General features: G+C 35.8%; 1 protein-coding gene and 1 long non-coding RNA gene across 10 annotated transcripts in view; one reads left to right on the top strand and one right to left on the bottom strand.

Annotated features, from left to right (window-relative positions):
* The window catches only part of Eps-15 (Epidermal growth factor receptor pathway substrate clone 15), a 51125-nt gene extending 33017 nt beyond the window's left edge, over positions 1 to 18108 (top strand). For 6 of the 9 annotated variants that reach the window (XM_067123398.1, XM_067123395.1, XM_067123397.1 and 3 more), the window contains 6 exons: positions 707 to 892; positions 1682 to 1742; positions 1903 to 1982; positions 3039 to 3143; positions 7187 to 7528; positions 12910 to 18108. In XM_067123398.1, the coding sequence (XP_066979499.1) occupies positions 707 to 892; positions 1682 to 1742; positions 1903 to 1982; positions 3039 to 3143; positions 7187 to 7528; positions 12910 to 13911 (1776 nt within the window). In that variant the 3' untranslated portion in view covers positions 13912 to 18108. Of the gene's footprint in view, positions 1 to 706; positions 893 to 1681; positions 1743 to 1902; positions 1983 to 3038; positions 3144 to 7186; positions 7529 to 12874 lie in introns of all 9 variants that reach the window. The other 3 variants (XM_067123401.1, XM_067123400.1, XM_067123399.1) reach the window with 2 other exon arrangements.
* LOC136849888 (uncharacterized) overlaps positions 1 to 27013 on the bottom strand; it is a 130903-nt gene that overhangs the window by 15450 nt on the left and 88440 nt on the right. The window lies entirely within an intron of this gene.

Here is a 27013-nt window from a genome sequence, read left to right as displayed (position 1 = left end):
CAATTTACTAATGCTTTTGAAAGTAAAAGATTGAGTTGATCAGGGAAACTACAGAGCATGAGGACAGAATAGGCATCAGATGTATAAATCTGGAAATTGATTAAAACCTTTGAGACTGCAAATATTCACAATTACAAAAAGATTTTGCAGCAAAAACAGTACATAATGATTAGTGCCAGGTGTTCAAACTGTGTAGAAGGCAGAATGTCAAGGAAGCACAACTTTTGATCAATATACTCATGAACTGTCAAACAGAAACAACTTGTTAGCAGTCGTTAATTCAATTTCTTTTTTTTTAGAAAAGTAATTTTTACTTTTTGTCATTGAAATTAGACCATTTGTGACCATCTTATAATTGTTGATACTACATTGGTCAAGTTACCAGTTGAATATCCTTTCTCATTCAGAAAATGAAAATGTAATACCTGTCATACAGTTTTCATGAATAAGTGATACTGTATTAGAATTTTATCTGAGGACACACAAATGTTCACCAGTATCATTCTTTTGGGTAGCCATTTGATTGTCATTATGTAAACACACTGCTCTGATATATTTTGATTTTTCAGGAGAGTGCAGTGGGCTAATTCCAAATCCTCTAGCATTTTTTTCCATCATAAATGTAACCTTTTCAGTTTGTAGGTGTTTTTGGAATTTAGCTAAACCAGTCTTTCCATTTGATAATGATGATCATTCATTTTTGCAGGTAAAGATAAAAATAACTGAATTGCAAGATCAGGAAAGGCATATGACCGAAGTATTAATATCCTACGACTCAGCCATTTCGTCAGGAGATGCATCCTCATTGTCCGAGTCCTCTCTCAGAGAAGTAACTCCTACCTTCTCAGATGCTTCTTACCTCCAGATTGGTTCGCCAACCACCAGTCCCAAGGTAAGAATGAGCTTCAGATATAGACACCACCCTACTGACGAACATTCACCTTACAAACATTCGGAGATGCAAACAAACCGGATCGCAAATTAAAATTGTGTTCAGAGCGCTCCCCTTTGCAACCCCATACAGTACTGTATGTACAGTGTACAGTGTATTGTGTTTGAGGATGAAAAACATGCAGTACTGTATTGAATTTGTATTATGCTGTACTTAAATAGGCATGAAGAATACAGTAACCAACTCACAAACAATTCAACATACAAATGGCGGTCTGGAATGTAACTTGTTTGTAAGTAGGGTGGTGTCTACATCGTTGCTTTTGTTTTCCATGAGATTTAGTTAGTTTAGTTTGTCAAGTCTTATTTGCATGATGCAAGATTTTGCTCCCAATCAAAAATTATTTTTGTAAAAGATGATTAATACCTTTGTAAATTATTGTGACTTACTCCAGTGACAAAAAGTGGACTTATTTGAATGGAAAGGTCCTGTCTGGTAAAACTAGGCTACCTTTTGAAATAAGAGAAAAACTTCATTAACAACTTTCCTTAGGCCTAAGTCTGAAGATTGCCATTGTAGTGTTTGTCAGATATGAAAGTTTTAGATTTTTGTCATTGTAGTATTTGTTAGGTATGAAATTCTTAGATATTTGTCATTGTAATATTTGGTAGGTATCAATGTCTTAGATTTTTGTCATTGTAGTATTTGGTATAGTCAAAGAGTTCTAGATTCAATTTGTCTCGATAGTTTAGAACCTAGAAATCTACTAAAACCTTCTCTCTTTCACAGGAAACGGCTCCAGAGCCTTCTCTTCCACAGGAGAATGGATTACCAGCGCAAGAAGTCACGAGTAACTATATTTTATTTCTTCTGAGCAAAATATTTTCACTCGCTAAAGATAATGTAATTTGTACATAATTAATTTGTAATTGTAAGATCTTTGTAGAGCTGAGAATTACTTAGATTACCGTTATGGGATTGGTTAATATATTTTGTATGCTAATTTTCAGATACTCCCAAAGCCAAAGATACCTCGTTTGTTGGGGGTCATGATCCGTTTGCTGCGGCATTTGGCAATCAGCAAAATAATGTAAGTAGTAATGATAACTGTTGATTACACAAAGGTACTGTGTTTAGATTAGTAATATGTAGTGTGACGAGGATCATGTTGTTGAAGAGGGTAAATGGTTGTAATAGTTGTCTTTATTTTTTATTTGGAATTTTCGTGTACTGGATTAGGTTTTTAAGTTTTAATTTATATAAAATACACTTTTCTTATTTAGGTGATAATTTATATAAAATATACTTTTCTTATTTAAGTGAAGCCTTGCTACATAAAATAAAACTTTATTTATATGAGGTCTTGCTATATAAAGAAAAATACTTTTCTTATGTAAGTGAAGTCTTGCACTTTACTTATGTAAGTGAAGTCTTGCTTATATAAAAAAAATACTTAAGTGAGGTCTTCCAGTAAAAAAAAAATACTTCTCTTATTTAAGCGAGTTTTTTCGATATAAAAAAACACTTCTGTTATTTAAGTGTGGTCTAGTTACATAAAAGGAAAATATTTTTCATATAATTAATTGAGGTCTTGGTTTGTAAACAAAATACTTTTCTGATTTAAGTGAGGTTTAACCACATAAAAAGTACTTTTCATATTTAAGTGAGATTTGCTACATAAAAAAATACTCTCATTTAAGTGAGGTCTTGCTACATAAAAGAAAATATTTTCTTATTTAAGTGAAACCTTGCTACGAAAAAAATACTCTTCTTATTTAAGTTAGATCTTTCTACATAAAATATTTTTCATATTCAAGTGAGATCTTGCCAGTGGAAAAATACTTTCCATATTTAAGTGAGGTCATGCTACATAAAATAATACTTAGTGAAGTCTTTCTATATGAAAAAGGTACTTTTCATATTAAGTGAAGTTTTAGCTACATAAATAAAGTACTTTTCATATTTGAGATCTTGCTACATAAAACAATACTCTCATTTAAGTGAGGTCTTGCTGTGTAAACAAAATACTTTCACTTTTAAGTGAGATTTAGCTACATAAAAAAATATTTTAACTGAGGTCTTGCTTCTTAAGAACAAAATTCTCTTCTTATTTAAGTGAGGTCTTGCATTTTCCTCTTGTATCCAGGTTGACGTCTTTGGTTCTTGGGATCAAAACCCATCCAATCCAACGAGTAATCCACCTCCTTCAGGAGATCCATTTGGAGGTGATGCCTTTGCTGCACAGTCGAAGGTGAGTCAGGATCACTTGGACAGCAGTGGATTTTGAAAATCTGTATCTTGAAAGTTTGTATCGTGAATGTCTGTTTCTTGAAAGTCTGTATCTTGAAGGTCTGTATCTGGAAAGTCTGTCTTGAAAGTCTGAATCTTGAAAATCTGTATCTTGAAAGTCTGTATATTGAAAGTCTGAATCTTGAAAGTCTGTACCTGAAAATCTGAATCTAGAAAGTCTTTACCTTGAAAGTCTGAATCTTGAAAAGGGCAGTGTATAAGAGGAAAAAGTGGTCCTGTAACCAAGTCCATCTGATTGTTATGGAAGTGGGAATTGCAGAATTGGATCTTAAAAGTGTAATTGTTGGATATTCATAATAGTTTTCATTTTTTCTCTTAACAGTAGCTTGCTCATAGGATTATTAGTGAGTGAATTGATGTGTTTTCTCTCACATCAGTCATTTGTAGAATTGCTGTGTTGAAAATCTAAATTTATCTCATAGCAAACCCATTATTTAAATTTTCCATTTTGTTTGTTAGGAAATGTTTCTAGACAAAAATGTTTCTGAAAGAAAAGAAGAATAGAACAGCAGTGGATGGATCATGCATCTGTACTCTCAAATCTCTCGGTTCCCAGAAGTAGATTTGGGTTAATTTTTTTCCGGCTTATTGAAAGTTTTGAGGGATTGCATTTTTTGCATTTCTTTTCTATTGTAGTTTTTTGCAGTTTATCCTTGTCCCGTTATTTTCATTCTTTTATTAATATCTAGCTTGCCAAAAAGTTTTGGTGGCTTCCATAGTGCAGGACTGGGCCTCCGTAATTTTTGTGTTTTTAATTCTTCCCTTATTGCTTTTTAACTGATACCTGTATCCAGTGGACAAAAAATGTTCATGCTAGGTATATAATAGTTTGTTTCATTAGATGGGCGTTATCCTCAGATATTTCTTACAGGGGAACATTTTTGTCAACCTCAGTCTAGTTACTAATCTCATGGGAACCAGATTTGAATCTTTTATTTTGGAGGTTCCCAGGCAACTGTAGAGGCAGATCCCTCAGCTGCTCTGATGCCTTGCAGAATTTTTACACTATCATTGAGATGGTGATATGATGTCCCTCAAAGCATTGTCTTCTGAGACAAAAGTTGGAATCTGTAGTAGAAGTGACTTTTTTAATAACCTACTTTGGTTGACAGGCAGATTCATGGCTTCATCTTATTCCTTCAGGTGGACTCTGTCTCTGCATAGGTATATGGGTTCTTTTTTTGTTTTTCAGGGTCGTGAATTTTAAATCTGGTCTTTGATTCCAGTAAGCAGTTTCATGGCATTTCTACAGCTTGTTCCTTGCCTAAGCTGTGGTTCAAGATAATGTAAAGATGGGTTTGCTTTGAAACCAAAAAATTCAATACAAACTCATTATTTATAACAAATGCCTTATTCCCAACCTTACTGATTGTACACAATTATGTCTTAAAATACATGAAAATTGAGACTTTTTCCTACTTATAATGCAAGAGCCATTGGAGCACATGCATATTAGATGATATCCAACTTAGAGGTGGTCGTCTTTTTCTTTTATTTTAGGAAATGAATACCATGAATGGGAGATGATTTTAGTGATAGTAGTTGTTGAGCAAGGGACATCTCATGTCAAGGGATGTCTCGTGTCAGTGGTCTTAGTATGCAGTTGAATCTGTCTTTCAGGATACTACAAGTTAATGCAACTGAAGAGTTGCAACCCATAGGGGGTAGTGCCATAAATGCACCCCACGTGGTGCACTGTAGGCATTACCAGAGGTATACCTCCATTCCCACTAAATTTCTCTCATTTTGCTATCTCCTGTGGGGGAGTAGTGCCATCAATACACCTCGTGGTGCACTGTAGGCATTACTGAAAGTTCTTTGCAGCAGCCCTCTGGCCCCTAGCTGCAACCCCTTTCATTCCTTTTACTGTACCTCCGTATGTATTGTCTTTCGCTGTCTTTCTTTCCACCCTCTCCTAACAGTTGTTTCATAGTGCAACTGCAAGGTTTTCCTCCTGTTACACCTTTAAAACATCCTTTAGTCTCAATTTTCCTTTCAGTGCTGAAGGACCTTTTAGGTCCCAGTGCTTGGCCTTTGGCCTAAGTCTTATATTCTTATTATTCCCATTTTGCTGTCCAACCCCCAACTCCTCCTTTTCACTGTCTAAGAAGTGGTGAATGGCTGAAAGTGCCCCAGTGCTTGGCTTTATTGCCAGATTTTCATAAATCAAATGAAATCAAGAGCAAGTTGCATGGAAGCAAGGCTGTTTATGATTAATGGGATAGTTTGAAAAAATTTTAACTTGTTCAGAGAATGTGCTTTTAAGTAAATACTGTAATCATATTTAAGCTCTGTTATGCATTAATTTTTTCATAATGCTGAAATTTAAAAAAGATTTTGAGTCTAATGTCATGTAATGTTTGTACAGGAGTGCCTAAGTAAATATTTCCACGACACCAATCAACAAACATAGCCAGCATACAGTCAGGAAATATGACAGTTAATGCATTAGCGTCATTACGTAATTCAACACTAACTTCCTTACAGTAACCTCCACTTTGTGTTTTTAACATTTCTGTATGATTTTGTGGGACAGTGTTTCATACCAGGTTTTGTTCTTAACAAATGATTTAACCAGACTACCAACTTAATATACTTAATCTTCATTGGGCTGTCCAGATGGATTTCTTTTTAATTAAACTTGGATGTTATTTATTCATGCTGCAGTTATTCAAGAATTTAATAATTGGGTAAATGAAAAATTAAAAAGATTACTAAAGTTCCTTAATTGCAGTTTCCAAAATTTGACATTAGCTTATTGACATGAATTCGCTCCACACAGGGTTATGCTCTTTTTCAAATAATCATGGGTTAGACTAGTGCAGCCAGTTCGAAGTCTCAAGATAAAGTTAGTTCAAAGTGACATTCTTGTGTATGAAGAATGCCACAGTCAATTGATAGGTTTAATGTGTTTTAATTTATTGGATTCATTGTTCTATAAATTTTTGCCATATTTTGAAGGATTGATTGTTCGAGATGTTAAATATTCACTGACAGGCCTAGTAGCCACCTCTGGTCTAAGTCCGTCATTAGTAGCCACCTTTGATCTAAGTCAGTCATTGTAGCTTGGCTGGATTCCTGGCTTATTCATCTCCCCTTATGCCCACATTCACACGAGTTCCATGCAATTTCAGAATAAGAACTTTTTGTGTACAAGAGAATTTTTTAGTACACAATAAGTTTTGAAGGGTTTTGGTAGTACTTGTTGTCCTTGAAAATGACAAGTATCTGCAAAGTTTTATTTTTGATAATTTTAACTGCTGAATTACAGTTCATCTTTGAGAACATAAATTTGTTTTACTAGATGAAATACAGCAGCCTTACTCCTGTTGGGGATTTGGATCCATCAGTGTAAAGTGGAAAGTAGTATTAAATCAGGAACTATGTAGATTATATCAGGAAATGCAATACAATATGTTCTTCATCTTTATACAATTCCCATAATTTTGCTTTCTTCTGCCTTTCAACATTGTTGAGAATTATACAGGGTGCCTTGCATTATTGCTTTACAATGTTGAGGCTTCAAACTTTTTTCATTATCATTTCGTGGGTGACAAATGCCATGTGGAGGTGAATAGGAATGTTATGATATGCTAATGGACAGCAAGCTGTGTTAACATAGGCATAATGTTTTTCAATCAAGGGGCTGTTTATTGATTCATATTGCATAATTATGGATGGATTATGTTGTTGAAAAACAATGGAATCAAAGTTTGAAATGGTAATTAGTACGCCAATTGTACTCTTAAATAGGAAGTTTTGTAGTAAATTTTAAGAACGGAAAGCATAAGAAAAGGTAGATAGGAAATGCAGACAGATACTTTCAACTGAAGCTTGAGTCAGTGTTGTTATTTTGAAGGTTATTGTAGGACACTAGGGTAGGGTGTTTCTGTAGAGTCTTGAGAAGTTGAATACAGTATTTAGCCTTGAGTCATTGTGGTCTTCAGGTTAATTGTAACACTTGGCTATTTGTTCCCATCTCAGGGTGCCAATGATCCGTTTGGCAGCGAACCATTCAGTGCAGGTGGTGGTGGTGGTGGCGGGGGTCCTCCACCCAGACCTGAAAGCCCTACCCCAGCCCTCCCCCCTAAGAAGTCCAAACAGCCACCTCCGAGACCCGCTCCACCGAAGACCAGGCCCGCGAAACCACCCCCTCCCCAAGTTAACTCGAATAACAACCCCACCAAACTGAACACAAACTCTAATGCAAACACAAACCCAAACTCGGCCGACCCGTTTGCTGGCGGCTGGGGTGACAACAAAACGGCTAACTCCAACAACGGCGGCTTCGCGGACTTTGCGAACTTTGCCGATTTTGATACCAAGGTGAGTTGTTTGTCGTTGTAAAGGAAGTTGGAAGAATTCTCAGGCGATTCATGTCATAATAGAGTACTAAAGTAATGAAACGCTAGCAACATAACAGCTAACTTGATGCAAATTGATTGATGCCACTGCTAATTGAGATTCAGCACTATAAATATTGATTGAATGCCATTTTCATATTTTCCAAGTAAATTTCAGGTAATGTGAACGTAAGAATTTCACTGTGTAGTAGATGTAATCGTGCTTTCTGTGTTGTTTTCTTGTGTAATTTCCATTAGAATGTTATTTGTTGTACTGTGTATTCAGCTAAGAAAAAGAATTAGATTCTGTAAATTGCTAGTTCAGTGCATATATATATATATAGCTTGTACGCATAGTTGTAAAGTATGATATGAAAGTAGTACACTGCACTGTAAGATGTTTATTGAAAAATATTCTAGACCCCAAATTTCTTTTATGTCATTTGTTGATGGTACAATGGATCTTGTTATGAGTTTAGGTCGTAATAAAAAAAGAAAAGAAAACCCTTTGGCATGGTAGCCATTATTTTTTTAATGTTTGAGAGGGGAATTGATCCGAGTATGGAAATGAAATATAATTTTTTCCTTTTTTCTTGGAAATGTTCTTTCACATTGTAATTGGTAACATTTTTTGTTTTTTATTAAAAGTATGATAAAATAATTGCATATTTTGTAAAAAAAACAAATTAGTTTATTGTTCAAAATTATATTGTATGTACTTGAAGAAGGTAGGAAGCATCCATTCTTGCAATTTTCTCTCAATGAGGATACTAGATTGGCAGGGAAAAGCAGTAGCTGTACATTTCTTGTTATTGGTCTTTCATAGACTTTGAGCTAGGATATTTTCTTCTGTGGCCTCTATAATTCATTTTTGATAGTTTTACAAGTGAAAAGCCAAATTTAGGGAAAGAGGACCAAGGCATTTATTAATTGCTGTGGAATTGGCAGGCAAACCATATACATTTCTCATCCTTTGTCTTACCAAGATAGCTAAGAGCAAAAGGTTGAATAGAAAAAGAGCAAAAGAAAAATGCTTATGATCTTGGATAATCAGATGTTGAATGTGTGTGTTTTTTTTTTTTTTTTGCCTGCATTAAGCCAAATTTTTTTGTTGTAAATTGTCTTGTGTACTGGATTTTGATGGGTGGATTGGACACAAGTAAATAACAAGTATGTAAAATTTTACCTGACACCATTAGTTTTGGATTTGATATTCTGTTTTGTACTGTGTTCAGCCTTTGTAATTTTTTCCATAGAAAAGGTATGAACACTTCCAATTTTTTCAAAATTTTCTTTTGTATCTAATCTGAAAAATGTAAATGGGACTTCGTTTTATTAATGGCTTTCTTGCATTAATGGCTGTAAGTTCATGTTTTGACAAAAATGTAATATGTTATAGTTTAGGGACTTAAGAGGCCTTACCATAGAGGTCTTTGCCTTTACTACATTCTTGCATAAGGAACGTATTTCCAGATGTAATAAGTTATAGTATCTCCTTGGACATCATAATAATACTGAATTGGATTCGTAGTGTATGGACATGATCACAGTCTTAGAACTGGATCCTTTAACACAAAGATCGCAGTAATTCAGGATTGTGGGTTTTAATAGCGGTTTTGAGAGAAGTTTGACACAGCTTTCAGGTGTCATCCAGCCTGGTAGTGTCATTCGTTCAGTAACAGTTGACAGAAAAGTTTGTAGTTGTAGATTTAGCTGATGCAGTTTTGAAAGGTTTAAGTCAGTAGGTGGTATTTGTCTTTTGTTTACTTTTTAATTCAGAGTAGGCTAAATAAATGGGCATGTAAATTCACCAGAGATTTAAAAATCTGATGGAAATTATAAATGCTTGATTGACCAGGAATGTTCACATTTTTTAAAAATGTGTAATTTTTCAATTTATTTTTGTTCACATTCAAATAATGTTATTTTAATTTTTATTGTTATCTGGACTGATGGGGTAAGTAGGGAAAATAGGTTGATTCTTCGTTACCTAATAAAGTTTGGTACGTCCTATTTCTGGATAACATACATCGCTTCATTCTTGCAGTGTTGAGACAATGTAGAAGCTCATTTTTTCATTTTTTTTGTGATGTCTGGTATTTATTGATAATCAGAGTTGAAACAAGTAATGTTACCAGTCTGTTGTTCAGGCAAGGCAGTGGAGATTCAGTTTAAGACAGTGAGGGTTATCTCAGGCAAACATTTTAAAATGCTGTGTCAATAGGGATCCAGTGTGATTCAAGTCATACTTCCAGTTACTTTGGTTTATATCCTCATGTTTCACACTTGTATAAGATACACATAAGTGTGCACACTTGGCATAGTGTACAGTATTGCATAAGATACAACATAAAAATGCACACTTGGCATAGTGTAATATAATCCATAAAATGATTTACAGGCTACAGTGTTTTAAGAGTGAGTAGAGGATGTTGATTATAGTGTTTGGTGTAAAAATGCAAGAAAGTTGTTTCACACAGCAACCATTCCTTAATTGTTTACTTAGTTATTAAATATGCACCTCCTTTGGCATCTGTTTTGCCTCTTGCTTTTAAAAAATCTCTGTTTGGTGATTGTTTAGGATAAAGGAATGCTGCAGTCAGTGTATATTTCCTTTTTTCTAGGTTATGTTTGCATGAGCAGCATTATCTAACATGATTGAATGGTTTTGATAAAGCAGTACATATGGTAGTAGAAGTTCATTTTGGCGTCAGCATGTTACCTAGAGTTCACATAGATGAGAAGCTCATAAGTATGTCTTTAACTTTCTTTGAGGCAACTGAATATGGTTTCTAAACTGGGGTTGTTTTCAAAAGAGAGGGGGAAATCGGAGCATGGTGAGGCTGAAGTTGGACAGATGTGTGTGAAAGGAGACCAAAGGGATTGGGTGTAAAGTAAAAAGTAGAAAACTATGCAGCTTGGTTTCATAGGATGCTTTAATGGGACTTGTGTACCATCTGGAGTATGCTATAATAGTATCCCTTAAGTAATGAGACATTCACAATGCACATTTGAATTTAGAGAGAGAATGGTTATCTTTTTTGAGTATATTTCCAGTATGGGAAACAGTAAAGCTGCTGGTCTCAAGTTCCTTATGAAAATTGTAGTGCACCTTGAATGAACTCAAACTCTTGAAAAATACAAATTGTTTAAGAGTTATAGATTGAAAACTTTTCAAAACAGCTAATTTTTCAGTTTTAGATGACAGCTTATCTTTCCATAATATGTTACACATTTTACAAGGTTTAGGTATGTCATTAGATGAGTGGCAATTCAACTCCCATAAAATTTTCATATAAATTTCGTTGGCTAATTTAGGAATGGAATTTGTATTTGATACATACAGAATTATTAGATTCAATTAGGATCTACCCTTGCCGTATGTGATGGAAGTGTGAAACATTGTCATTTATAAAGACAAAAAATAACTCAAAGTAACTTATAAATTGTAGGTTTTGAGTGTAAAAGTCCTGTTGTTCTAAAACATAAAATATGTAAGTCTGAGATACCCTTCAGATGAATCCTGAGTGACTCCTTGGAGAAGGACATAGTGGAGGGGTTCAAACAAGCCTTAAGGTCTTTTAAATTTTGATGATGATCATAATGTACTCCCACAAAACCATTACTGTATTGGTCTTGGTTATGTTTTTACTATTACTGTTTTCCTTTAAAAAAAACACCCATTTTTTCTTCTTGCCACTATCCAGATGACAATAAAAGTGGTCATCCTTTATTTAGCATGTGGGGAGAAAAAAAATTAAAAGAGGATGATGCTCTTGCCAAGTGTTTTAAAGTTTTAACAATTCGAGATGAAATAGTAGTCAATTGAGTCGATTTCACTCCAAAAATTAAGGAAGAAATTATTTTGGTGCTGTACAGAACGGTGCAGAGTGTCTCCTCGGATTACAACCTTATTTTTTTTTATTTTGAGAGAATGTTACTACCCATTTGTTTTTATTTTTCAGTTTGAGTAGCATGTTGGTGTATGCAGGTGGTCACTTGATGGCGGGTCATCCTGCCCATCACATTATGTTGATTTGAATTCCTTTTTGGTAAAGTACACTGATGGGGCTCTGGTCTGCTTCTTAATCTTAATAATGCATTTTTTTATTTTGTACAGCCTTTGTATGGAAGAAAAACATTTCTTCTGAAGAAATTACTCAGAATTTTATCAAGCAGTTTGAGTGTACGTGCACTAGGGAGTGCAGTGTTCAATATTTTTAAATTAGGTTTCAAACTTGGCCCCATTGATAAAATTGTATTGCATGCTGCTTAATTGATTGGTGTGGTTAACCTACCATAAGCATGAAAATAATTAGGTGCAAAAATACAGTATTTGGGTTGATTTTATGTAGATGTCTACCTTAATAGTTTCTCAAAGATTCTGTGATGTGATGGGTGTTCCTAGCTAGTGGATTTGTAAGGGTAAGTGAAGTGCAGTAAACTAAAACAGTTACTCTTCATGATGTTGAAAAGCAGGTTATAGGCACTGTAAATGAGAAATAAAGCAGTTGAAAGGAGAGGAATGCTTAGACAAGAAATAGGGTTTGTGGATCAGGTGTTTGTTATCAAAGTTGTCGAGAATGATTTCAAGTTTTTTGATAGAAGTGGAGGATGTTTGGGAGTTGAGAATTTTAAGTCAGTGATTGATTAAACTATTGATTTAATACAGTAATAACGTTCTGCATTCTGAGCTTAGGACATTTGGCTATTCATTAGTTGTCCATAGGTCTAATGAGTGTGACCAGTTTGAAGACAGTGTGGCATACCTTTTAGATTTATGAGCACTTAAATCTAACAGTGGGCTCAGTGTTTTAATTTATCAGATTTATGAATGAACAGTGGGTGCTGTTTACTAAAGATTATAGTTTTTAGAGACACTAACAGGGATTAATTGAGATTTGAGCAGCAAGAAATACAGTGGTTAAGAATTGGCTCATTTCAGCTTGTTTGTTCCTTCATAAAGTTTGTTGATTTTGTTAGTAATGTATAATGTCTATATCTTGGGTTGATAATATTTTTTATGTCTTGTGGTTATTTTTTCTGGCAGGATGAGTTATTTAGTTAGCTATAAGTTTTAGTAGGCTTTGAACACTGCATGGGAATTCTTTTTTCTACAGTTCATTCAATTTCAAGTACAAGCGGACCAGAGCCTGATCACAGCCTTTTGATTTATGTCATTTTATTTTGAATGCATCTTGTCACATTTGACCTATGATTTGGAATGTCATTTTCAAAGTTTTCTTGCAGCTTCATTCGCAGCCCTGCGGCGTTTGCAGAGAGTAACATGGGTTCCTTTCCCTCTCTTTTTTTTTTCTCACTCTTGCAGCATTGATCCCCAACTCACCCCCTCTTCCCACATAGTGTCTAAAGGTAGCCCCCGGCAACTCTGCATCGCCATGGGGAGATGAGGACACCAACTTTACAACATCGCAACCCAACGAGGATCCATTTGGCTCTCCTTTCTCAACAGCGAAGAATACAAGAAGTGCTGATAACTCTCCCTGGCCCCAAGACACCTTTGCCTCCGATGGATTCGGGGATTCCTCCGCATTTACCGAGGACGATCCCTTTAGTTGTGCCTCGGGGGCTACTGATCCATTTGGCGGGGATTATGATCCTTTCAAGGATCAGGGCTTCAAGGATGACGACAAGTTCTCTTGGGACGACGAGCCAGACCCTTTCACCTCACCTGATAACAATAATGATTCCAGTGCCAGTGCTGCAGACAATGTGAATAACAATGAGAATTCCTCGGCCAAGAAAAATGACCCTTTTACTTTTGGTAGTAGTGATGATTTAAACGCAAACGTATTCGAAGGGTTTTCAAACAAAGACGACCTTGGGATGTCTTTTACCGATAACAAAAATAAAGGCAACAGTAGATCCAAGTCTGTGATAGGCGATCCATTTGCATCACAAGTGAAAGCAGCTGTTCCGGTGCGATCCAAAACCTCCCTTGGTGAACCTGGAGGCGTCGATTTTGATTTTGATCCATTCTCTTCGTCAAAATTAACTGTTGCCGACCCATTCACGAAAAGTAAAAGTAATGAAGATCTCCTGAATGAAAACTTGAGTGGCTGGGGTATGAACAAAGCAAATAACCTAACCAATAGTGGCAGTCCCTTCGGCAGTAGTTTTACAAGTGGACCTCATAAAAAAGACATTATTCAGAGCTCTCAAGGTGTGAGTGAGGATGAGCAGTTGGCCTGGGCTGCCCAAGAGAGTCTGAGGTTGGAAGACGCTCGCAAGCAGCAGGAGGAGCAGGAACGGGCAGAGCTGGAGTTTGCACTGGCACTCTCTCGCTCCATTGCTCACACACCTGGCAAGACCCAGTCATCACGCTCACCATCAACAGGCCTTTGAGCGAGGCGTGTGTACATAACATATGTTGGTAAAAAATAAAATCCATAGAAGTGGAATTGTTATGAATGTTAAAAGTTTAGAAGTAGCCTTTTGCTGTTTTTGCAGTGTTCTTCAATTTAGAACCATAAATTCTGTGGCAGCCTTGTGTGAGGATCAGTTGAACACGATAGATTATTTTTGGTGACGTATCCAGTTATTTTCGTAACATAGCCCTTTTACGTATCTGTTGAAAAGAATAAGTATTCCTTTTTCCAGAAAGGGAGGACGAACAAAAAATGATGACTAAGACATACAATGCTGCTGGAAGTTGTTGATATTGCATACTGTAATATTAAGTAAAGTTTTGAGTGGCCGTAGTTTACTTTTTTTTTTTACGTTATTAGTAGTTCTTTTGGTTTAGCTTTTGCTGTTGTTACATTGCTCTTTTTAGTGTCATAATGTGTGCTGTTTCAGTCATGGTGGAGGCACGCAGAGTTTTATTTATTGATTATTTTTTCTTTCAACTTTAGTGTGTAGAAATGGAGAATTTACCATGATGAGTAGTGTGGCCTCAGGAAATAAGGAGAATGCTAGAAAGGTATTCAAGTGTGCATTTATTAGGTCAGTATGGACTTTGAAAGCCTATCAGATCACATAATTATGGTATACATCTCGACGATGCACTCTTCACCACCCTTTGAGCTGGTATGCTCATAGGAAATGTATTTTATTTCTACTTCCAGCCTGTTGCTGTAGTGTCATTTGTTATTATAACTTGATTACCAATGAAGGTTGATTTATGATATAGCCAGTCAATTTTTAATTAGGTGTTATGATTTGTGCATGGTGAAGTAAGACGGCCCATGGAATTTCAAATTTCGTTTTACAATATTTTTGAACCAGCTATCATTGCCATGAAATCAGTTATTCTTTGCAAGTGTGTGTAGTTTGAGAATCACCTGTTCCCTGGAATATGGTTTAAGCTTAGCTGAGAATGAAAGTGGTTCACGATGGAAGGTTTTGACAGTCAAAAGTGGAGGAGGTCCTTCTGACGAGATCTATTTGTAATGTGATCTTTATGTCCTCGTATTATTTGCATTGCGAAAGTGTTAAATGTTTTTCCATTGTGTACAGTAGGCAATTACCATGGAAATCCTTTTTTTCGTAGTACATGTATGATTTTCAGTTTTGTATCTTAATTTTACGTGGAGAAGCATTGACTGCATGCCTGCCATTGCATTTGCCATGACTGCCGGAAACTGACCATTCCTACTCACTTCCAAAGGACTTTACTTTTCTCGAGCAGAATTTAGAATATACAGTATATATTTTTGTAAGCAGTTTGATATTTAATACCCAATTGCAGTGGATGTTGTTTTGTTTAGATGGGTTTAGGCACTTTAGTTTGTGATTTACATAAAACTCATTAGAATTTGGTTTGAGGTACACACACACACACATTTTGTGTTTTTATAATGAGTGGTGTGGCTTGGACGAGAGCAAAATTAATTGCAGTTAGTGGAAGGTTTGCACCTAAGTTTGGGATTTGTATTGAATCAGGTCCGTACTACAAACAAAGTACATGTTGCCCATGATGTTATCAAGGCTCTTCATACTGAAGTCATTCGTCTTTCATTTAGAAATGGATGCCTCTTTCACAGGCTTTTTGGAGATCAAAATATGTTGAGGTAACTTATAATCCAAACAGATTTTCATTATTGTCACTATTGTGCAAATTGATCAAAGTTCAGCATTATGGAGCTGCAACCAAGCAGTGCACTTTGCTTCCTTCTTTAACCAGATATCCTTATTTAATTAGTTTAAGGTGTAGGCCTAATTGATTTAACGTCCTCAACCATTCTGTTTGTTGTGTACACAAGTAAAGGACAGTTTTTACGTCTCTTGAAATAGTGTTTCTATAAGCATTCTTTGTCTGCTGTGGTAATATTACAGAATTTCAATTTCACACTGGTCTCAGAACTTTGACTCATATACTAGTCGCAGTTTAATTTTTTCCAGATTTTATTTTTGATGAATTAAGGACTCTAAAAGTTTAGCAGGTAGTTCTTGCATATGTGGTGTATAGGTATTGAGGGCAGAAGTAACAAAAAAAATTTTTTAGCTCAGGTATATCTGTATTTCAGTTATGACTACAAAATCGATCATCATTGTCTTGTCAGTCTTGTTCCCTGGCTGAAAAGTTGCACGTTAGTTTACGTCACAGAGAAGTAACGTGTAGAGAAAAAAAATCACTGAGCACTGTATATGGCTTGTACATTACAGTGGTACCCTTGATTCCTCATGGCCAGCTAGTGGTTTTTTTTTTGGTCATGATATGAACTCCAAGAACAGCAATTGCTCACAAGTAAAATGAGGCAACAGAGACACGAAGCATTATAGCTGCTGAATCTATCAGGTATTGTCATTTGTTGATGTAAAGAAGGACTTCTTAAGCTTAGCATTTTTGCCGCTTTTGGAATACTTGACAACAAACTCGGTTCTCTTTCAGATGCCTGGTATATTGTAGCAGATTGTTGCTGACTTGTAGAAGCAGCCATATATCCTGTTATCAATCGCAAAACAATTCTTTTTAGCATCGAACAGGCAATGGTCATCAGCTTGTGACAAGACACTTGATCTGGTAGGATGTTGATAATCGTCAGGACTGAGGAAACATTTGATTTAGGTTTTGTGAAGTTTCTGTATCTGTTAGTTTTCCTTAGTTCCAGTTTTCATAGTGGTCTGGAGTGTTTAGGGTTTTTGAGGTAGCGCATTTCCTAACGATACTAACACCATAAGCTTAAGTTTTATGAAAGGGATAATGAACTTACTTGATTTTTTGAGTGCTGGGAAATTGGGGTTCTGAATTACATCATATATTAAGATGAGCATTTCTTTTATATAAAGTTTTTACTGTGTAAATTAAGATTTTGTTCAACCCTCTTTTAGGTTAAGTGGATGTGAGCTTATCACACTGAAGGCAGTCCTTGGAATGGCAAGTGGTTTATATATATATATATCAAGATTTGTATTTGTAAATTTGTTAAGGTTTTTATATTCTCTGTATTACTGGCTATTTCAATACGTTACTTATGTAGGCACGCTCTCTGATTGTCACGTTTCATAGCTTTCTTTTCGTTTTTTTCTTTTTGCAAATTTTATAGTTTCTCCAGCACTTTTTCAAGCTTGCTCCTCAGCAATTAGATTGTGAATGTATGAATTTTGAGCATTTCAAAATATATAAATGTCTGTGTCTTCCACTAAGCAATACAATTCGTTTACATCTGCTTCACATTTCCCCCCCGTTGTCCTTTGGCATAGGTTACACTACCTCGTGGTGTTTGAGCCACTTTATATAATTTTTTTGAGACCTAACTGGCCAATATAAGCATTTGGTGTGTATTGTGTTACAGTTTTGATTAGTAAAGTGATAGATAGGAATGTCAAACTCTTATTTTCTTCTTAAAGGAGGTTATCAAGATGATATGGGGAGCTTTTCATTGTTTGACTATCTTTTGATGTAAAGTGATAAAAAACTAACATTGAATCTGGCAGGTATTTTATTCCAATATCACTTTTTTGGGGGGAGGGGGTTTAAGTAAATAAATGTTTTTTTGGTGGATATTTTATTGTTGATTTGCAATAGGGAGTTCATGCAGTCAATCAAACATGCTTTAAGTAGCTAATCTTTTTCACGGTTATTTTTTTATTCCAAGACTGTGCTACATTGGTTTGTAGCTCCAGTTCAAAGAGACTGATCCGATTCAGTTGGTTTGTATCTTTTCTATTTTTGGATACCACCTTCAGTCATTGCAGAAGTATACACATCTGTTTACTTGTGGACAGGACATGTAGAATGAATTTTTATGCCTACGTTGGAGGCTTTGGGAAAAAGTTGACCCTCATCTTGGACGGCACAGGGCCTGTCAAGTGTTTTTCTCTCTCTCTTTATATATTGTTTACACAGTCCCGTATGATTGTACCTGTGTAACTCAATACTGCATTTACTTACCCTCACATATTTTTATATTGCTGTATGTCTTGACTGATTTTGTTATTGACGAAAGGTAAACTGGGTTCCCCATTATTTCAGTAAAGTCCATGTCCAAGGAGGAGAATATCTCAAAAAAAGAAGCAACACCCGTCCTAGTCATTGCTTGAAAGATTGGTGCAAGGAATTATTGACTTGAGGAGAATCATGTGTTTGGGGGTTAAAAATCCTGAATACTGAACTTGCAAAAGCAAAGACTTCACACACAATGTCGAAGGAAGTTGGGGGGCATCATTTACTACCTGGTCATTGTAGGGTTGTTATAGATGGTTTAATGATGAAAAAAAAAGAACAGAAATATATTTAACCCTAAATTTGTTTTCAGTAAGGGTCTTACTATAGCTTATGAGAGAAATTTCTATTGTTAATTGAAGAAAATTTATTTGATAAGTCTGCATGTTATAGTAAATCACCAATGATATGTAGTTCACATTTTATCATTATGTTACAAAAGATTCAAATAATTAAACAATGTTGATTGTAGATGTATGTAATAAATTGTACAATGCCTTAAAGGTTCGAGGAAGTTGTATCGTAGTCTAAGATTGTGATGTATAAAGTTTGGAGCGTCCAGCAGTAACTGGAATCTCTCTCCCATATCCCTGTATATGTCTGTGAAATAAATATTTGTGTATCGAGATATAGAATATTGTTAAGCTAGTGTAAAAAGCCATAGAAATGTATCGTATACCAGTGAAACATTATCCTTCTCTTCTCTTCTCTCGCTGTTTCTGTCACCTTCTCTTTCTTTGGGTGGCATCGTTGAATCTGGACCCCTCGGGCTCTTGATCCAGTCGCTTTTTTTGCCATGGGATAGCGCTGGACCCAACAGCTGAGTGGTTTCCATATTATATATATAATATATATATATATGAAGAAGTATATATACACTTATAACAACAGCATGGACTTTCACCAGCCATTGTTATCCCTCCTCGCATGTGGTGAGGTGCAAGGAGAGAAAGTGTGAAATCAGTTGCTAGGCCAAAGAAATACTGTTGTATACACGTAAAAAGGCAAAGCATTTGTGTGTGAGTGGAATTACTGTAATTAAAAGAGTGAATGGTTCATAATTTTCCTCTTTCGTGTTCATATTTTGCTTTTGAGTTTTTTTTATTGGTTTTTGTTCCCAAATATTTGTACGTTAGCACATGAGCATACTCTGCCACATCCTCACACTTGGCTTCATGATTAGATGGTGTGTGTGTGTGTCGCTGTGTAGCTAAAAGTCAGGAGGTTGGTCATTGATGGATCACAGAAGTTAAGCCAGTTACAAACATTGGTTCTTCATTACCTGTCTGAGTATGTTTTTTTCAGTGGGGAAGTGTAATGTCTGTGAACATGAAAACGTAGTTCTCTGACCTTCGAGGTTTTATGTGATTCAAAACAAGAAGCCAGTAATAATGAAATGTAGTGGATTTTTGGCTCCTGGGATAAATTAGAAATAGGAGGTTCTTTCATACACCTGTATTTGCTTGATATGTTCAAACAATCATCTTTTTTTTTGTACATTTCAGTCCCACTGTGCATAATATTGTACAAATTAGGTATTAGTCACTATTTAATTTAGACTGTACGTTATTTTCGATTAGATTTGTCTTTGGATGAGATGAACATCACCTAGTTTCATTTTGCCTCTGTTATAAAGGCCCTGTTTGCTGCTTCCTGTGCTGAAGTATTAAAGCACATGAAATTGTGTTAACACTTTTAATTGGGAAATCATATTAAATTATTAGGAAACATTCACATTAGGTATTTGGTGCACGTGTTCATGCTTGTATTTCGTTTGACAGGTCAATATTTCTAGTAGCCATGAAATTATTTCCATTTGCCAGATTGATATTAATAGTAGACATGAAAGTTGTTAATACTTAGGGTAGAATGACAGTTCTCACTTACTGAAAAGTTCAGGTATTTAGGGTAATAAGTGCATGTTAGGGTACGTAAAGATGACGAAGGGTCTTGGGGCCACGAATTCGATTAAAACTTTTGCGCAGTAGTTCAGCTTTGTGGGGTTTTGTTTTTAATTGAGGGAAAATATGAGTTAGTAGAGCCCAAATAAAATCAGAACACTATATAATAACAACCTTTATTGTACAGTAATAATTGCATCTTTCCTTGTTAAAAAAAGTATATAGGTAATGAAGTGAATGTATGAACAATTTGGACACTTCTGTAGAAAGAAGCTAGAGAGCTGAATGTATTCCTTTTTCTTTTTTTTAATTTCCTCTCAATTGTTGTTACTAGTAAAATGCACTAGAAGACAGTATAGGCTGAGGTTTTTCAGAACCATGCAGTTTATAAATACCATTTACACTACAATTACTTAATAATACTGTAAGCAAACAGTGGGTTCAGTGACTGGTTATAAGCAAGGCTGCATATGTAAAAGTTGTGCGTTTTGTAAAGTTATAATTTTTGTAGTTTGTGGAAGCTCCAGGATCGAGTAAAAGCCTTACTTGACTACCGTAACGTAGATAAACAGTATTACCTTATCAGTATGGAACAGTCGACAGTGGTGGCACAGAAGGCAAGACTTGTGTATATAAATATACATATATTTTTCACAACTAAGGGTTGGAGTATAAATATCTATGTAAAAAGAGGTGACATATATAGTTTTTTTAAAATGGAAAAATCTATTATTGTAAATGTTTTTGAAAATTCTTTTTTTTTTCGAAGTTTTATTTTTGGAATGAGTGACTCTCTCAAGTCCAGCTGCGACTGGCACTGCTGCTGATGAAGTGTAAAAAAAAAAAAATGCTGATGAAACTGATGCAAGTATGCTGTATATACAGTATATAAATAGTATTAGTCAATGTGCGCCTATTTCCCATGCTTTTTACTATGCTTCCACAGGTTAAAAAGATGATGACTAACCCATCTTGCATGTATAAAAAAAACAATAATGGGAAACACTACAACTTTTTTCCTAGATTTCCTAACTGTGACGGGGTTTTAGATTTTTAGAAAGTGTTGGCAGGAATGGGATTGCGAGTGACGATAAAAGCCGAACGTTGTTTCTGTCTTGATTATGTCCTAATTGTCCCTCATCAATTTGGTCGGCCTTTATTCGTATCAGACGACCCTTCCAGCCAGCTCGGACACAGCCATCTTTTGTGCACCAAGTTATCGAGATTTTGAGATATACTAAATATAGGGAGAGTCCATTGCTTAGGATTAAGAAAATACTAAGAAAAAAGTAAAAGTGAATATTACGTGAGATACTTCTACGTTAAGATTGACGAGTAACCTCCTGTTCTCTCACACAGCTTTTTGCTTTCTGACTACTTGTCAGTCCTTGAGTTTGAGAAGTGTATGTATTTTAAATAGAATACCTGTCAAAACTCACTTTTGCAGTACCTTCCATCCTGAATATAAAGACAGGCTTATTATTATTATTAACTCTTAGAAAATGCTGGTCAAGTGCCATACGTAAATTATAAACTCTTATCTTCTAGTGCAGCCTACAGTATCCATATATATATATATAGACGAAATATGAAATCTAATAATGCCATTTAATCATTTAAAGTTTGATCTTAAGAATTTTATCAAGCGATATGCATGGAAAAGCACGGAATAGCGAGGTTCTGAAGGTATGCTAAATCACACGTCACTGTCATGCTTTAGAAGTTTTCTCGCTAAAATACTATATACATGCATCTCAAGGGGGGTGGGGGGCTGTTTAGGAAGGTATGAAAGTTGTGTACTCCTGAAAGGAATAGTGTCTAGTTTGTGATTCTTTCATTTAGTCATGTTACTACTTGCTCATTTGTGGAGAAGCCTAAGAAATTTATTCCTAAGTATATATAGATCATCTCCACTGTTATATGGGTTGCTGATATATTTTTGTGATGTTTGTTATTTCCTCCACTTTTATGTAGATATATATTTTTTGAATCTCAAAACAGAAAGAATTTACATTGTCTTGATAAGCAGAGAATCTAGTGCACACCTTTTTCTGTCTTCTTCGCACTGACGATGATGTTCGTATAGAGTTAGTGCTGCAGTAATTGGACATTTCACATTTTTCAGAGTTCCAAAAAGGCATAAAAAAAGACAAAAAAAAGTGTATGAACAAAAAATGGCAATGGAACAATACCTGTACTTTGGATGGGTAATAATGATACGAGTGGCTATGTATCTCAAGTCTTGACCTAATCCTTCAGACGACTCATTAGCATTGATGTAATCCAAAAAATCAATCCCAAAATTTGACTTAATTGATGGAAAAATTTTACTGAATTGTACAAGTAAATTTATACAATTGACATATTAGGTAATGCAGTTTTAAGAGAGACTTATGATTATCCAAGTCATTTCTGAAGGACGAGCATCAAGAGTTTAGTTACACAGCTGCAACTTACACTGTAATATTGATGTTGCTACTGTTTGTATGCCCATACAACATAGCAGAGAGTGAAGGTACCCTTGTATCCTATACATAAAAAAAAAAAAATAAAAGGTAGGACGTTGACCCCTAGACACAACTCTTGCCTGACCTGAACCAAGGTAGTCGAAAGGCGTTCACTTTTGGAATAGGCAGATTATATTATAATAATACGACAGTGGTTTTAAAATCTTGTGGTGCCTGCCTGCCTGCGTCCTTCCGGGACGAGCTAATGGTACTGTAGCACTGTAGCTTGTGACTTCCCTTGCCTGAGCTGTGCCACCACATTCCTGTTCAAGTCTGTTTTTAGCTGGCTTTGTTCTCTTGCCACTTGAACGTCAAGTGTACATATATACCAATATTGTCTGATTATGCTCAGCCTTTCTTTGTAATTCTTGGTATATGGTTATTCTGTTACATCATGGAGTGGTATAATAACTTGGTTTCGTAAGAAATTAAGAGGTGTATGATACATATGTTAAGTGTAGATTTTTTTCTTATAGAAAAATCAGTGCCAAGCATTGTGCTATATAGTTTTTGTTTATTTATTAAGGTTTCGTTCATTGAAAAAATAACGTATATCATCTCGATGGACTTGCGCCGTTCTGAGAGTCGTGCGCATGGTAGTATGGCATCGATGCTTGGCATTGGAACTTTTCAACTGTATTCGTCTCTAGTGGCAAACGAACAAACTTACATTGCCTTTGGCTGTTCTTTGTATCTTTATATCTCTGTCCATTTGCTGGCTATCAGAAGTCACTGGTAGAGAGCAATTATATATGGAGGTGTAGGGACAAACTTTAGCCCCTTTTCCAGAATGTCATGATTTTTGGCTGTTAGGTTTTGCTCATTTAGTTGGGAAACTTGTAAGATATTTAGTTAATTTTTTATTATTAATTATTATTATTAATTATTAATGATTGAATTCACTTGTACCTCAAAGCAAGATGCTGTGTAGCCATAAATATTTGGTCTATATCGATCAGTAAGCATAAGATGCTTGTGACCTCCCACCGTGCGAGGTTAATTGATACGTCGTTCCCTCGACACTACCACCACACTTGAGAGAGAGAGAGGGAGAGCTCCTCTTCGGTTGCCCCCCTTCTATAAAAAAAAAAAAGTCGTGTTGTTCAGTTGTTCAGTGTCACAGTCATGTTATCTCAATGTAAATAAAAAGCTTAATAAACAAACATGTTCACGAAGATTGTGTCGTCTTCTTCTCCTCCTCCTAGTTTTTTTATATTTATTTTGCTTTTCATGAACGGGTGTTTTGCTCTATGTATTTAATCTCTGTATCTTTTAAATTATTTATTTTGTTTGGTATGAAGAGCTGCAGTGCTTTTCTTTAACAGGATTTAATTTGTGCTAATCTTGTTACATAAGTTAACTTAGCTCTTTAGGTTTACTGCTCTCTATAAAATTTATTGCAAGGTGTTTTGCCTTATGGATTTCGTTTGTACAAATCTTGTTACATGAGTCACCTTACCCCTTTGCTTAGGGAAAGAGCTCTGAGGTGTACTGCACTGTATACATTTAATTTCATTTTGGTACACCATACCCCTTTACCTAGGAAAACGCTGAGGTGTACTGCACTGTATACATTTAATTTCATTTTGGTACACAATACCCCTTTACCTATGGAAAACGCTGAGGTGTACTGCACTGTATACATTTAATTTCACTTTGGTAAAGGCCTTTCCATCGACTGAATTTCCGCGCTGTGTAGCTTAAATAAAACAAAAATATTCTCACCTTAAAAAGGTTGAGAAATATTGCTGGATTATTTGAAAGTTAATTCACTATATGACATAATTCATGGATTTTTTATTTATTCCACGAGAATCTAAAAGTTATATAGTATATGATAGAGGGGAAATAACAAGACACAATGGATTTAAAATGGAATTGGCAACAGAACAGGATCATTAAATACAGTAGGTAGAAAAGCAAGGAAAGCCTACGTTGAGTACCTTAACCTCGAGAAATGAAACCATCACTGGAACACCATATTGCAAAGTTTAAAACAAAATGTTTGGTGGCACAAAATCACTAGTTGGCTTAAGTAAATATATGACTTCAAATGGACTGCCTGAGTTTGGCTAGAAAAAAAACCCCCTGAGGTTTACAACACAAAACTGACAAAAATAAAAGATATTTTTAACCTAATAATAGATGGGTAACTGGAAGACAGCACCAAAGATACATAACAGCTGTTTGGGAAAGTGAACAAAAGAGCAACAATGCAAATGATTTTTTTCCTATACAGGACAGGAAAAGTCAGTCCATCCAGTAGACAATATTAGAATAAGTAGTAGAAGAAGGTTTCAGAGACCTAAAAAATCAGAGGAAAGAGAGAATAAGTAGAAGAAGGTTTCAGAGACCTAAAATAAATCAGTGGAAAGAGAAATAAGATGTTTTGAAAGAACTATCACAAGAAATAACTGCTGGTAATAAAGTAATAGAATGAGCTAAACACTTATGCAGTTTGTGCATTGATATCTGAAGAGGAATAGAATGAAATATAACATTCTGGCCAAAGGCCAAGCGCTAGAACCCATGATAGCTTATTCAGCGCCGAACGGGAAATTGAGAGTAAAAAGGTTTGAAAGATGTAACAGGAGCGATTGTTAGGAGAGGGTTGCAGAAGGTGCAAAGAACCCTTAAGTAATGCTTACAGTGCACAGCGTGAGGTGCGCTGACGGTACTACCCGAGAACGGGGTATGCCTGAAGGGGAACTTACAACAGATAAATATGATTTCTCGAATTATCTATGAAGGACTCGAGTGAATTTCAACGAAAAATCTTAGAAAGACATTAGCTTCTTTTCAGAGCTCTGGAAATGGACCTTCTGTTTAGGGTTCAGTCCATGAGACACCTGAAATGATTCAACACTTAAACCAACTACTACGTAGTGGGGTATTGCCGTCAGTGCACCTCATGCGGTTCACTGTAGGCATTCCTCAAGGTGCCTTGCAGTGTGCCTTCGGCACCCTAGTTGCAACCCATTTCGTTCCTTTTACTGTACTTCCTTTCATTTTCTCCTTCCATCTTACTTTCCATCCTCCATCTCACAACTGATTCATAGTGCAGCTGCGACGTTTTCCTCCTATTACAACTTTCAAACCTTTTATCGTCAGTTTCCGTTTCGGCCCTGAATGACCTCATATGTCCCAGTGCTCGGCCATTGGCTTAAATTCTATATTCAGCTCATTCAACCAATTAACGGAAATGTTACTGAAGAGGAGACTGTATGTACACCACCACATAAAACTCCTTAGAAAATTAAAGGATCTTATACTTGACCACCATGGGGTTCCTCAACATATGAGGGGACAAAATTAACGATTCACTCGTGATAGCAAACATACTTTGAAGACATTTTGAAGTCTCTCTCTCTCTCTCTCTCTCTCTCTCTCTCTCTCTCTCTCTCTCTCTCTCTCTCTCTCTCTCTCTCTCTCTCTCTCTCTCTCTCTCTCTCTATATATATATATATATATATATATATATATATATATATATATATATATATATATATATATATATTATATATATATATATATTATATATATATATATAATATATATATATATATATATAATATATATATATATATATATATATATATATATATATATATATATATATATATATATATATATTATATATATATGTGTGTGTGTGTGTGTGTGAGTGCGCGGAGCGCTCTCACGCCCAAGACAGAATGAGAAGTTCCCTTGGTTTCTTTCTTAAATAGCCAACAGGTAATTAAAACACCTCTTCATAAAGAGGCGAGAATAACCATACTCGTTAAGGATCAAACCAAACAAACGAAACGAAACGAAACAAACAAACAAACAGACCCTGGCATTTCGTACCTTCCTGGGGGCGGGGGTGGTGGTGGTGGGGAGGCGAAAGCTATTAAGGAAATTGAAACACTCTTTATTTAATACAAAACATGAGAGATCGCCTTACGTTGCAAGAAAATGTGAAGGAAGGAAGGTAGGTAGGAGGGTATAGGGGAAGGGAGGAGCAGGAGGAGGAGGGGGGGGGAGAGGAGGGTAGGAGGAAGGGGGTTGGGATGGATAGAGGACACCTTCCATTACGTGTATTAGGGTCGGGAGAGAGAGAGCGTCTCCAAAAGAGCGCATCGTTTGTCCGGTGTCACATCGCATCCCATCCCTTGTCGAGGAGGAGGAGATCAGCAGCTCATTCACAAATTATCTAATCCAATTACGGCGCCGTCGTCGCTTGTTTTTATGGACGCGGGGAAAATGGACAGCGTCGCCCCGCGTTAATATCGTCATTTATAACTCGCCGTGGCTCCTCCGTCCATTACACTGATTTGCCCTCATTTTCTAATTGACCTTTCTGCTCGTCTATTTCTTCTTCTCCTTCTTCTTCTTCTCCTCCCTGTCTCGACACTTCCCGTCCCTTCCTGGCTGTGACCTCGTCTCGTGCGACTTTCAATAACTTCATAAGACTTCTCATGACTTCCCATAACTTCCTGTGACTTCCTATGACTATCTGTGACTTCCTATGACTATCTGTGACTTCCCAAGACTTCCTAAGACTTCTTGTGACTTCTTATGACTTCCTATGTCTTCCTATGACTTCCTATAACTTCCTATGACTTCCTAAGACGTCGTATGACTTCCCATGAATTCCTATAGCTTCCTGT

This window comes from Macrobrachium rosenbergii, chromosome 21 (assembly GCF_040412425.1).
Source record: "Macrobrachium rosenbergii isolate ZJJX-2024 chromosome 21, ASM4041242v1, whole genome shotgun sequence".
NCBI lineage: Eukaryota > Metazoa > Arthropoda > Malacostraca > Decapoda > Palaemonidae > Macrobrachium > Macrobrachium rosenbergii.
This window is presented reverse-complemented; position numbering and strand designations above follow the sequence as displayed.